Source organism: Alternaria conjuncta (assembly GCF_024043145.1).
Source record: "Alternaria conjuncta strain BMP 0040 chromosome Unknown scaffold_2, whole genome shotgun sequence".
Taxonomy (NCBI): domain Eukaryota; kingdom Fungi; phylum Ascomycota; class Dothideomycetes; order Pleosporales; family Pleosporaceae; genus Alternaria; species Alternaria conjuncta.
In genome coordinates, this window is record NW_026250091.1 from 1,828,796 (window position 1) to 1,842,324 (window position 13,529).

Sequence of the window (13,529 nt, forward strand, 5' to 3'; positions counted from 1 at the left end):
AGGCCCATCCAAAGAAACCGCGCTAAGCCGGCGCGCCGCGAGGGTCCGTGCGCCTTTGATGGCCTCGACGCCACGCCTCCAGGGTGAAGCATGACCAACCCGTGGAGTTCACCTCTAAAGCAATACAGATTCAGTATAATTACGATGGTCTCTGGATGAAAGCTGCAAATTTACATGCTTTACACGCCCATCACGAGACACACCATCAAATAGGAGATCGCGACCTGCTGCCCACAGAGGATCGCGTCAAGTCGACATCTTGAGTAGCAACATCTATATCTCCATATCATAACCTTGCCTTCTGCTCCGTCGTATCCTCTTCTACTTCGCATACCCTTATCACAGCCCTTCCCCAAGCTTTTCGCTCCCTCACGTCCTCGAGCGCTCTACTAACCGCCTCCAGCCCCCAATAATCCTCCTTGTATATGACAGGCCGGATCTTGCCGTCCTCAACCAAGTTCATGAACCCGTCCCACACATCTTTAGTCCGTTGTGGATCTCTCCTGCTATCTTCTCCAAACCGCTATCGTGAGTTAGCACACGAAGTGAACACGCAAAATCCCAAGTGCAGGTCGACCACGAAAGGCATACTTACATAACCAAACACCGCAACTCCCTTGAGTAGAATCTTATTAACCTTCAGGTTCTCCATCTTTCCCCCTCTTGCCGCAAATCCCACAACGACCAACCTCCCCCGATACCTCAAACACCTAATCCCACTCTCCACAGCCCCAATCCCATCATACACGACATCTACCCCCTCCCCACCATTCCCCAACGCCTTAACCCTCGCTTCCCACCCCTCCTGTCTATAATCCACAACCTCATCTGCACCAACACCCCTCACAACCTCAGCCTTCTCCTTCCCCCCAACAACAGCGATAACCCTCGCTCCAACGGCTTTCGCAATCTGCACAGCCACGACACCCAGCCCGCCACTCGCACCGAGCACGACAACAGTTTCCCCGGCTTTGAGCTGCGCAACTGAAATCAAAGCGCCGTAACTCACCGCACCGCTTGCGCCAACGGCGCAGGCTTCAGCGTTCGTCCATTGCGAGGGTACGCGGCGGATGGTTGGCTCAGAGACGCAAATTTGCTCTGCGTAGGCGCCTAGGCCGCCGCCGAAGACGCGGGTGCCGGGTGGGAAGGAAGAGGAAGGGGGGCTGTGGGTAACGACGCCGGCGTATTCTGTGCCTAGGATGAAGGGCGGTTGCACGTGTCTGCGGTTGTTTTGGTGCAGGCCTTGGGCGTAGAGGAGGTCGACGTGGGTTACGGCTGCGTGGGTGATTTTGATGTGAATGTCTTGTGACGATTTTGAGAATGGATTTGGGATGGTGGAAGGTTTGAGGTCTGTCACGTTCTGTAGATTGTCATGGTTAGGGAAGATGATGTAGATACTTAGATAGGTGGCTTACAGAGACGAATCTGTCGATGTGGATGGCCTTCATCGTTGCAGATTAACACATGGAACGTCAATTCCAATTTAGCGACGTATCCTTACACATTTCAAGTGAAGCATTGCAGTAAACAACGAGAGTAGTACATGCACCATATGCATGCCGGGAGATCGACGCGTCTACGGGTGTGGGGTACAACGAGTTGCCGAGGTTTGACTGGATGCGCGACTCTGATGAAGCGGCAGCAACAGAAACGAAGATTGTGAGACAATGAGCAGTTGTGATTAGAGGGGATTATTCAGTGATGCGGTATTATACATGCACTCGATTCTCTTGCCTCGCTTGATACGCTAAAATCTGCCATACGCGGTTGCCGTCCTCCACGAACAAATACAAATACAAAATAAGAAGCGCAGAAGCTCCCAGTGGAGCCCTCCCGCATCGCGAAACCATTTCCGCGTTTCTGTTTTTAGCCATGCATTCACGTACCCGGAGCTTGATCATCCACCTGCCCCAGCGCCATGGACGCCTCATCGCGGGCCTTCTGACGCCGCATGTGCCATTTCTCAACGTCCGACATAGGTTTCTTGGCCTCGAACGACTTCCGACCCTTTTGCGCCGCCATGTGAGCTTTCGTCCAGATAGCCGCTATAGCGATGAGGGTGACGAGACCCAAAGCGGTCCAGTATACAATGTGGAACTCCTTCAACAGGTGCTGTCCCCCCGTCGCCGCCGGCGCCTTCTGTTGTAGAAGCGTGCTCGGTTCGGGATGAGATGCCGCCGTCATGGGGATTTGCTGTGGTCTGATGACGGGTCCGAGAAGAAGGTTTGAGATCGGGGCTTGTCGACCGAGGATGCTGAGGAGCTCTGTCATGGATATGTTGAGGCCGCTGCTCAGTGCGTCGAGCACAAGCATCTTGTCGAGTTCAGGGTCCTGAGACATACTGCCGTCGCTGAGTAACTGCACCTGTTAGCGCGTGTTTGTAATGAGCTGTCATAAGCTTGCCTTATCAGGTGGTGTCTACGCAATCGATCATGCGTGAGCATACAGTTGTCAGGTTGGCTACTCGGGGAGATTAAACAGAGCTCTGAAAAGATACGACAAGGGAGGAGCCACCTCGGTGTCAGACCACTTGCTTGTCGTGACGGAAGGAACCAGCGCGATCGGTGAGATCGATTGTTAATGAATGAGGAAAGAGCTACCACATCGGCCATCCAGTACCAGACAACATGCTGGCATTGAGGACATTATTGTTCAACAAGCCTTCTGAGGGCAGATAGTCCATCAGATCTTCGAAGCCCAGACTGTCGATATCGAAATTCCACGTGGTCGGATCGGCGAATGTTGGTTGAACCTCAGAATCTAGAGGCAGCTGTTGAGTCGCACGGTCAGTGTCCGGCATGGGAATACCTGCCGTGTTGCCGGGAATATAGGGACAGGTTTGGGTGGTTGCTGTGTCCACTGATAGTGTGGACCTTTGGCTTGATCCATCTCTGAGCTTCTCATACTCTGCCATAAGCGACATGAGCAGACGCACGCCGTGCACTGCAACACTTGACGTGTGAAACAGTTGCAAGCACCTGATGGCTCGCGTGACATGTAGATGGCACTCTTGTGCCTCCGCGTCTGCTTCAGCACGATGAAAGAGCTCCAGAATGAGGCAAATACCTGCGGTGATGATGAAAGCTTGTTCAACCCACCACTGCGGCTCTTGCGCATCTCGAGTGGTGTACAAGCTGATGAGACTCTGCGCTGCGCTCATACAAGCCCACCGGCTGTATGTGTAGCGGACGTCCTTGAAGCTCTTGCTCAAGAAGTTTTGATGGACTGATGATACGTGGCAGAATTAGTATAGATCTTTGCACAATCTATGATGGTGAATACTCACTCATAATGATCTTATGATGCGTCGATGCGTGGTGCAGCCGCTTCGCCCAAACGACCCATTGTGGCCAACTGGGATCGTGCGGTACCCGAGGAAGAAGATATTTTGGCAGCTTCTCCGTACACAAAGTACGCATTTCGCCATCAAATCTGAGGATTGTGGCATATTTGATAGCGTCGTCTTTGTCCTCGAGTTCCACCATAGCGTTGTGAACGTCGAGAAGTAACGCAGCGCAGTCAAAGGTCCACTTGGCGACACCTACGATTGTTGGAATTTCTGTGTCGGCGACGGGCGTCATGGTTTCTTCGTCTAATTCGCGTGGCCTTGTGCTCGTGAAATGCCGCCATTGGAGTGTCAACGTGTAAGAGGCGGATGAAGTACAACACAGCCTAAAGAATAGATGAGTGAATTGTTCATGAATCGCCTGAACCGCGCCGTAGACGTACCACTCCTGACATACAGTCCCATACCAGACCCTACGGCCAATTTCGCGCTCGATGAATGCTTCTTTCTGTCTTGCGTCCAATTCAGTTATCCTATCGTCGTCTGGATGGGGCCCGAGTCTGCTTGATCAGTTACTAGAGTCCGTATCGCAGGAATCTATGCCACCTACTTGTGCAAACCAAGCCCTTTCGCAATGACTACCCCCACGCTACGGAGAGCGATCCATTGATTACTTGAGCCAGCTAGATGCTCATATGCGTGCATGATATGAATTGTCTGTACCGAGTGAATACTGTATTGCGATGTATAATTTCCAAGGTTCAGGCATGAGATCGATGCTCCGCCCCATATGCGTGCCAGCTGGACTTTGTCGTCAACCGAGAAGCCCCAGGACGTCGAAGCTATTTCTGAAGAGCCAATGATACTGGATGAAAGAATTGCGACTACAAGATTGGAATTAGTAACTTTAGTATCGACCGAGAAGATTGAGTCTGGTCACCGTAACCTTCGCATTGATGGCATATCAAGTAAGGTAGGCCTGCATCATTCGAAATGGAGGTAAACTTACACAAGAGGGCTACCCATGTCCAGTCAAGGTCTTGAAGAGCAAGCTCACACGACTGACCATACGCTTGAAGCAGCTTCTTTCGAAAGCTTGGCCCATGGTAGATGCCGCCGTGCCAGTACATCATGTACTGTTCGTAGTACTCCACAATAAGCATTAACTTTTCTCTCGGCGGCAGAATTGACTGCAGGTACTGTGTCTCCACTATCCTCGCTGCAGCCGAGTAGCAGCTCGCAATAGAGGTCGACCCGTTCGGTCTATCTCGTGGCGATTGTTTCGACCGGGCGTAAGAGAAGCTTTTGTCGAAACGGCTTTGATTGGCGTCTGCATCTTTCTCTTCCAATATAGCGCTAATCGTCATGTCGGGTAAACCGGTTCGCCAGACTGCTTCCTCATGCGGCTCGTTCCGAGCCGATTGAGACCCTGCCGTTTGTGGATGGATTGGGGGTAGCGCGACCTGAGCATTTGCATCGGGAGACGGGCCAGATGTAGATGTGTCGCTTGAACCGGCTGCCGAGAGCTTCCGGGGATATTTGCGATGAACATTTGGGTTGTATCCGTTCACCCATTTGGTCGTGCAAAGATGACCTTCATTGTTCTGCACGCATCTTGTGCAAGGTGCCTTTCGATCGCATTTCTGCCGTCTCTGAGAGCACCGCGTACAGGTTTGGCGCTGCTTGGGCATGATAAGCTGCTCAGTAATCTGTATGTGGTAGGCCTATGCAGTCGTACAACACCCTTGGCTTCGCCTTTTGCTTGTTTGGTGGCACTTGTTTGTACGACTACCTAGGTACGAAGGAACGAGTCTCAAGGTCGAAGGGTGTTTTAAAGCGAATACAGATCAAAGTGAGTAGCGTGCAGTGCGTACAACGGCGGAAGGTCATGAAAGCTGATGTACGAGGCCATGTGCGAATCGTACAAACCTTCGTACAACGAACAGCACGTGCTTCCTCAGACTAGACGCTCAGACCACGCTTCAGTGTGGGTAGGCTGATGATTAACGTTTGCCCAGAACCTTGGACGCGTCGACATGGTTGATATGTGTAGTGACAGAGTGTAGGAAGCTGCGACACTGCTGGGTGTTATCATGAATCGACGGTCCGTGCACTCAACCCACGGACTCAGTTCGGAGTTAAGGATTTCTCACGCATACACGTGGAACACGAAGTGAGTTTCAAAAGGCACGAGGGCACAACAGAGCTTGTATCGTACATTGCTGCTTACAAGCTGTTGAATCTTTACACGCAACGATATTCAAGATCGTCTAGATTTCTACTTAGAATATTCTTCAAGATAACTACGCATTCGTAATGAAGCGCATCCGTCATCCCGTAGTGTGGGCAAAGCTTGATTCTGATTACGCATGCAACTAAACTAGTGCAAGCACCTTCCATCCTGCAATATACATTCTCGTCAGTATATACATGCTTGCTCCCGCCATCATCATGACACCAGAGAAGACGTTCAGCCCCCAGTACTTTCCATTGTTTTGGACGACGATAGCTCCTGCAATTGGATTACCGATCAAACCCGCAATTGAGATGCAGGCGAAGACAACACCAACACGGATCCCAATCTGTTCGACCTTGGAAATATAAGCGATCTGGGCAGGCAACAGTGACACGAAAGCACCGGAAGCGAATCCGTAGAGGCCGGCGAATGTAATGAATGCCGCGTTACTTGATGCGGGGATAGCCAGAGCAAGGACCAGAATGCCAGCTACGAGGCACCAGAGTGACTGCATATTGAACTTGCCAACCTTGTCCGCGAGGGCACCGGGAATGATGCGACCGAAGATACTAGCGGCGTTGAGAATAGCTAGAAGATATCCAGCCAAGGTAGTTGACATTCCAGCGGCCATCGCTTGAACTTCGATAAAGTTGATGGGTATAACTAAGTCTGGGATTAGTACGCGTCTTATCGGCAGCTCGTACAGGGGGGTAACTTACACAGTCCCATGAAGAACAAAAATGACGCAATCGTCAGTAAGACAAAGCGAATATCACCAAAAGGCTCCACAAACACCTTGAACTCGAACGTTCTGGGTTGTGGCGGTAGGCGAGATTTGACAGTGAGGAAAGCGATAGTCATCATGCCGAGGATGAGGAAGCCAAATGTCCTCATTGTCCAGCCATAGCCGATTTCGGGGATGAGGTGTGTTGCCATGATAGGAAAGATGATGCCGCCTAGTCCACTGCCAGCTGCCATGACCCCGTATGCCAGGCCTCTCTTCTTCAGAAACCATGTAGGAATGGTGCTCGTTCCTGCCTGAAAGATACAGTTCAGACCTAGAGGGCTGCAGATTCCTTGGGCGAGGATAAATTGCCAGTACTCGGTGCATAGGCTGGTCATCATTAGACCAAGCACGTGGAACAAAGTACCGAACAACAATATGTACTTGGGGCCGTAGTTGTCGTAGAGGAAACCGACGATAGGTCCAGGTGCAAACATGACGAAGATCTCGAGGGAAGCGATCCAGGCGACGGTAGACGGCGAGTACGCGCTGAGCTGATTCCGCTGGTAGTAACTTTGGAACACTCCGACGCAGTTTAGCCATCCAAATGAGCAGAAGAGACAGCAAAAGCCTCCGAGGAGACACAGATAGGCGTCTCTTCCGCCATCAGGAAATTGACTAGGATGGAATGGGCTCACGGCCGCTGTAGGCTCGGTCGTATCGAGTTGCTTTTCATCGACTGTTGTTGGCGGTTGTTCGACATCGGATTGGGGAAGTCGAGACTTCTCCTCGTGCAAAGATGCCACTGAGCTTGTAGTCTGCGACATGGTAGTAGACGGTAGCACTAGGGGTGGGAAGTTGAGCGTGAAGGAGTTGGTTAGATGAAAGCTGGGCTAGGCCATGATTAAGTAGTTAACCATTGAGGTTGACATGGAGAAGCGTAACGGCGCTTCGCTCCTTACCATGGAATCCGTGTGATCCGCACATTCGATATCAAGCTATTATTGGGGTAGGTTTGCATGTAGGCCTGCACGCCTGTTCGCGCTCGGCCTCGCCTTTGACGCAGACCGACGTGCCGAGCCAATGGCGAGATATCTCACAACATTCGCATTACCACAACAGCGAAGGCAGTTGCGGGAAGGAGGTTAGTGACCCACATTCCCAACGATTAGCTCGGTCTTTCGAAGAGATTTGCTGGCGAGTGCGGTGTTGGAAGGATCTCGCTCTTACGCGCGCGCGGGAGACGCGTAGGAGATGTCGGAGATGATGGCATCTCCGACCCGCGTCCGACATGGGACCATCAAACTGAAGATGCATCCTATATGTGCGTGCGGCCACCCAAACATGAATTCTCACGATGGGTACATGTGGATCATCCTTCTGCGCTCAAATCAGCAATCGCTTCCATGCGTTGGCGCCCTGACAAGATGCGCATGGCATTGATGACGCATAGCTTGCGAGTGACTGCAGCTGTTGATCGACGAGTGTGAATATAGCAAGATAGCGAGTAAGCCACTTCTCATGGTGAAGTCTGTCGAGAGTCGTTGGGTCGAGGCAGCGATGGAGGTGAAATCTGGAGGTGCAGGACCGGTTCGCTTGATCGGGCAACGACGCACAGACTTGGTTCCTTCGCATTTTGCCTTCCGAATCAGTGTGGTCCTCACTAGCACTCTTGCTTGAACGCGCACAACGACCAACCCACGCCCAAGCCCCGACTACCCTGAATCCATCCCGATCATCTGCTGGGGAGCTTCATATAAACATATTCGGCCATCTACACCCGCGCATCGCCATCTCATCGCCCGCCTATTCCTGCATCTCCACCGGATTCCATCCCATTTCAGTGCACACGGCCCGGTACGCGCAACTAGCCCGAGGATAGCTTTTTACTATGCTAACGTCGACTTGCTGTCTTAGCATCTAGGCGCCTGTCCTCTGCTTCGCGTATCTCATCCCCCACCACACTCCGCGCAAACTCGACGCAATTCGCCCTCCATCCCGCCGCATAACCTCGCCGTCACCCGCACATTGAAAATGGCATCCACCGAGTCATCCGGCCCCGTCAACGGCAACTACGCGCCGCAGCAGTACGAGAACAGCTACTCCACCGGCGCCTCCAACTTCACACCCTCGCAGCAGCCCACGCCCAGCCAGCCCGCACAGCAAGCCGCCGCCTCAGAGATCCCCAAGGACGAGGTCGGCTGGTACTTTGTCGAGCAGTACTACACCACCCTGAGCAAGAGCCCGGACCGACTCTACGTAAGTCGCAACTGCGGGAAGGCTTTTCTTGGTGACCACGCGACTGACCCAATTTGCAGCTTTTCTACAACAAGCGCTCCCAGTATGTTTCCGGTGTCGAGGAAGACAAGGTCAACGTCTGCCTAGGCCAGAAGGTACGTGAAGCACGCTCAATTGCAGTCGATGCATGCTGACTCGTGTCTAGGCCATCAACGAGCGCATCAAGGAGCTTGAGTTCAAGGACACCAAGGTCCGCGTTACCAACGTCGACTCGCAGGGCTCCGATGCCAACATCGTCATCCAAGTCATCGGCGAGATCTCCAACCAAGGCCAGCCCCACAAGCGCTTCGTGCAGACCTTTGTCCTCGCCGAGCAGACCAACGGCTACTTCGTCCTCAACGACATCTTCCGCTACCTTGCCGACGAGCCCGAGGAGGACGAGGACCAGCAAGAGCAGGCCGCGCCCCCCAACGGTGTCACGGAGCCCGCTCCCACCGCTGCCGTCCCCGAGAATGCCGACCTCAACCAGAGCGACGAGATCGCGACCAGCGAGGAGGACCTGAACAAGGTGGACAACAAGCTACACCAGGCTGCGCAAGAGGAGCCGTCTGTCGAGGAGGTCGCGCCTGCTGCCCCGGCTCAACAGGTTCCAGAGGAGATTGAGCAGCCCGCTGCTGAGGAGGCACCTGCTGCTGTCGAGGAGAAGGTCGCAGAGCCAACCCCCGCCGCTGAGGAGACGGCCGAGCCTGAGAAGCCTGCCGCTGCCGCACCGGCCCCCGCCCAAAAGGCCGCCCCCGTTGCCATGCCCTCTGGTCCCCCCAAGCCTGCCGCTCCCCGAACTTGGGCCAGCCTCGCCGCCTCTGCACACAAGGTCGCCACTCCCGTCGTCAACGCCCCCGCCGCTCAGCAAGCTCCTTCGCAGCCCAAGGCCGCTGCCGCCGCTCCTGCTCAAGCCGCTGCTGCCGCCCCCAGCCAGACCTCAGCACCTGCTCGTGACCAATCCCCCGCGACAAGCCAGGGCGAGGCTGCTGGCTGGCAAACAGCCACTGGACACAAGAAGGAGCAGTCCCGCGCACAGAACGCAGGACCTGCCGCCGACCCCGACCAGAAGCGCGCTTACATCAAGAACGTCTACAGCCAAGTCGACGACGCTGCTCTGAAGACTGCCCTGACCAAGTACGGCGAGATCGAGTACCTTGACATCAGCCGTGGCAAGGTAAGTAAATGTGCTTCACCACATGGTACCTCAACTAACACCCTGCAGAACTGTGCTTTCGTCGACTTCAAGACACCCGCTGGCTTCCAAGCTGCCGTCGCAGCCAACCCCCACACGATCAACGGCATTGAGATCAAGGTCGAGGAACGCCGCCAGAACCCCGGCCAGTTCAACAGGGGAGGAGGATTCCCTCGTGGCGGTGCTCCTCGCGGCGGCCGTGGCGGTATGGGTGGTCAAGCACCCCGTGGCAACTTCCAACCTCGGGGACGCGGTGGACCCATGCGTGGCGGTCGCGGCGGTGCTGCTCCTCAGGAATCATAGGAGGCTTCACGCGCTGCTTACTCCCTCGTTCCTTTTGCCATTCTTCTTCTATCTCTTGTTGAGTCGGTTTGACTCGATGGCCTCACGACTGACGGCTTTAGCCATGTACTGTACCGACCCCCTTTCAGCGCTTGTATAAAAGTCATTTCATTTCGAGGAAAAGTCTGGGCGTACGCGTTCGTCTTAGGGCTCTGAGCCCTTGCATAGCGAGTGGTTTCGTTTCTGCATGTTTCCTTTCTGTATCCGTGTATATCCGTTCAGCCGTTTTCGAACATATTCCCTTCTTCGCGGTCGCATTCTTCGTCAAGTAATGTTTAGGGAAGGCTATCTGGGGGTTCCTGGGTACGGGCTAGGGATGTCATAGCATCTGGTGTAATGGGTGTACAGCATAGCTTCGGCGACAACAGGATCGGACGGGGAAGGGCAGTCAAATCGTGAGATGATCTGGTACGAATACAATAAATGATATACGCTCCAACACGGTGTAGATGTACTAGAGTGAGGTTGTCTGGTGATTGCTGATAACGTCACCTGATAGGTCTAGTGCGACGCAAGATGTGCCTAGTGCTGCGCTGACCGTTGATTCGAAGACGCGCAATCACCTGCATCAGCAACAGCCCATAAGCTTCAAGCCGCGCCAGCCTGCGTTTCGTGCATACGAAAGACTCGTACCCTGAGACCCTGATAATCCAGCTACTGCTCTTCCTCACACTCCACTTAATTAACGCTGGCGCATTATCACGAGGCTAAGGTCGCAGTAGATCGCGCGGGGCTAAGCGGGGCCGTCGCGCGACGTGCATCACATCACCACTCGGTATCTACTGAAGCTGACCAAGTCTCTCGCTTTCAACCCGCTGTACTCACCTACTCTGCAACATATGCCCCAGGAGCTCTGCAAAGATGCGACCGCTACCGGGCGGCGACGCCCTGCCTGCTACTGTTCGGCCGCGATCTCGTAAATCAAGCGTCGATCATCCTACCGCCCCTTCGAGCAATGTCCCCACTACCTTCGTCATGAAGCGCGTCGGGGATTTGGAGCACACCATGGTTCCTCCTCACAGCGCGACTGCTGCAGCAAAGCAGCAGGATAGTACATTCGGAGTCCAGAGTCTTGCCGATACTTTGGAGGCTGCTTTCGGCCCAGAAGGTACAGATCCAGAAAAGGCTAGTAAGACGCAGCATCATGGGGCAAAGAGTTCAAGATCCGAGTCGCATAGCTCTTCGACAGATTCAGCCACACCGCCAGACAGATCCAGGATAACTTCGGTACGGAAACTGAGGAGAAACTACACGAAAAATGACTCGATTACACACTTTAAACTTCCCGCCGCCAGCGTCGACGTTCCTTCCCCACTCCCCACGTCCGCTATGGGGAGTACACCGAGGTCCGCTTCGATAACGTCGCTCAAGCTGTCCGATGAGGAGTTTGCCATGGATGATGCTGCGAGCCAGGCCGTTGTTTCGAGTGGAGAGGAGGAAGAGCAGGTAGAGGTGCAGCCGGACATGGCGAGCTTTCCACAGCTGGTCATGCCTGAGATGCAGATGCCAACCAGGAGGCCTTTCACAACCAGAGGCAAGGCTATGGGAAAGCTGAGAGTTATGGTGGCGGGCGAGACAGGTGCGTTGTAGTCGAAACATGCGATATCATCTCGGTAGAAAGCGCTATACTGACAAGTACTACGAAGGTGTCGGCAAATCGTCCCTCATTCGGTCCATCGTTCAGGCCTGCGAAGACATCGTACACGTAGATCCTCTATCGCCCTCCCAGCCGAGCGCGCCTTCACGCCCAACGAAGTCGAAATTCCGCACAAAGAAAGCCGAGCATGCGGTCACAACCCGGGTGACTGAGATACATGCGAGCACGAAGCCTTACCCTCATTGGTGGACTGATACCGAAGAGAGCGGCATTCTGCGAAGAAGAAAGAGCAGTATGGATACTGTCTTGGAGAGAAACATATGTTTCGTAGACACGCCTGGGTACTCACAAGGCTCTGCGGAGAAGGATATAAGCATGGTGATAGACTATGTCGAGTCGCTGTTATACCAGACCTCATCAGTAACAACGCTAGAAGACAATGATGTGCTTGGGGTCGTCAGTGGTAGTGGGGGCGTCCTAGTTGACGTCGTCATATACTTGCTCCCACCAAGTAAGCCAAACCATCGTTCGTACTTTCATTCTTACTGACTTCAACCAGATCGAGACATCACGAAAGATGTTGAGTACATGCAAAGGCTATCGCACTTTACCAACGTCGTGCCTGTAATTGCCAAATCAGACACACTTTCGGCGCAAGAAGTGGTAGCCCTAAAGACGTCCATACTCGCACGGCTGCAAACCACTGCTCTTAGACCCTTCTTCTTCGGAAAGGCTATGGACGATGCCTTACTCGCCGTACAGGGCCTTCCGGTCGCTAGGACTTCGGGATCAGGAGCGCCAAGTGAGGCAGCTGAATACCCCTTCACTACACCAACCTATCCTTACGCCGTCTCCTCGACGTCTGGTCCCGACCACGATAACATGGATGCGTCCTTGCTCATGTCGCCCGACTACGTGCAGCCTCTTCTTCCCTCTGAACTCGCTCCACTAGTCAACCAGGTATTCGATCCTGACTCCATTGCGTGGCTTCGGTATTCAGCAGCGAAGAAGTTCTTGGCATGGCGGCGCAGGATTAAGCTACCAGGCGACTCTGTAATGCTACAGAGTCTAGCTCAACCACGTAGTCCGACAACGGCTTCAGTCGGACTGAACGGAGCCCACCTGAATTGTAAGATCATCTCCCTGCCACATTGTGCAAGCTAACCTCTTTATCAGCATCCGCAGCATCCTCAGTATTCTCCGCTGCATCGCCATCAGGTGTCCTGGTACCCGGATCAGGATCACCATTCTACCCATCGAACCTACAATCCCCTCTCCTCGCCTCCTCTCCCTCCCTAGCCAACTCCGAGTCTCTCGAGCCCCTTGGCAACTTTTCACTGGCAAGATACAACAACACTGCGCAAGGCGAGCAGCGCCTCAACGAAGTACGGATAGCAAGATGGGCAACAGATCTGCAGCGCAGCCGACGAAACGAAAGAGAACGATTCGAGGAACTCCAGAGCAACGACAGGGCTAAATGGCTGCTCGAGCGCGTCGGCGAAGAGGTATCGAAGGGCACGATCGTCGCATCGCCTGGCGAGTTACCGAGAGCTGAATGGGCGGTAGTCAGACGCAACAGCGACGAGAAGAAGACTGTTAAGGTCAGTCAACGCTATGCCAAAGCTGTTGGGCTGGACTCGCGAGATCCGCTTGGCCTGTGCAATTTCGGCGACGAATTAAGGCGACAGAGCTTCGTTCTCGTGAAGGTGCTAGGCGGCATGAGCGTGTTGGGTGCTGTCGTCGTGGCTGTCGTTAGGGCGTGCGGCATTGAGACTGGGCTGCCTCAGCTCGGCTGGTGGGAGTGGATTACCAACTCGGAGTGATTGGCCACTGTTGCTCGCTGCACGTATGTCTCTCCATGAGCTTTATATC

General features: G+C 53.9%; 5 protein-coding genes across 5 annotated transcripts; 2 read left to right on the plus strand and 3 right to left on the minus strand.

Moving 5' to 3' along the window:
- Positions 1-286: 286 nt before the first annotated feature.
- On the minus strand, positions 287-1,448 carry J4E85_001730 (uncharacterized protein; the record flags this gene model as incomplete). The annotated part of the gene is made up of 3 exons (XM_051466014.1): positions 287-523; positions 596-1,360; positions 1,416-1,448. The coding sequence occupies 3 exons, from the start codon at positions 1,446-1,448 to the stop codon at positions 287-289; spliced, it is 1,035 nt and encodes a 344-aa protein (XP_051330571.1).
- Positions 1,449-1,878: 430 nt separating this feature from the next.
- On the minus strand, positions 1,879-3,581 carry J4E85_001731 (uncharacterized protein; the record flags this gene model as incomplete). Its single annotated transcript, XM_051466015.1, has 4 exons — positions 1,879-2,358; positions 2,447-2,460; positions 2,620-3,225; positions 3,287-3,581. The coding sequence occupies 4 exons, from the start codon at positions 3,579-3,581 to the stop codon at positions 1,879-1,881; spliced, it is 1,395 nt and encodes a 464-aa protein (XP_051330572.1).
- A 2,080-nt stretch (positions 3,582-5,661) lies between these two features.
- On the minus strand, positions 5,662-7,073 carry J4E85_001732 (uncharacterized protein; the record flags this gene model as incomplete). Its single annotated transcript, XM_051466016.1, has 2 exons — positions 5,662-6,185; positions 6,242-7,073. 2 exons carry the CDS (start codon positions 7,071-7,073, stop codon positions 5,662-5,664), a joined length of 1,356 nt encoding a protein of 451 aa, XP_051330573.1.
- Positions 7,074-8,280: 1,207 nt separating this feature from the next.
- Positions 8,281-10,021, plus strand: J4E85_001733 (uncharacterized protein; the record flags this gene model as incomplete). The annotated part of the gene is made up of 4 exons (XM_051466017.1): positions 8,281-8,505; positions 8,565-8,639; positions 8,690-9,700; positions 9,749-10,021. The coding sequence occupies 4 exons, from the start codon at positions 8,281-8,283 to the stop codon at positions 10,019-10,021; spliced, it is 1,584 nt and encodes a 527-aa protein (XP_051330574.1).
- Positions 10,022-11,035: 1,014 nt separating this feature from the next.
- Positions 11,036-13,480, plus strand: J4E85_001734 (uncharacterized protein; the record flags this gene model as incomplete). The annotated part of the gene is made up of 4 exons (XM_051466018.1): positions 11,036-11,639; positions 11,707-12,168; positions 12,217-12,786; positions 12,843-13,480. 4 exons carry the CDS (start codon positions 11,036-11,038, stop codon positions 13,478-13,480), a joined length of 2,274 nt encoding a protein of 757 aa, XP_051330575.1.
- Positions 13,481-13,529: the final 49 nt, after the last annotated feature.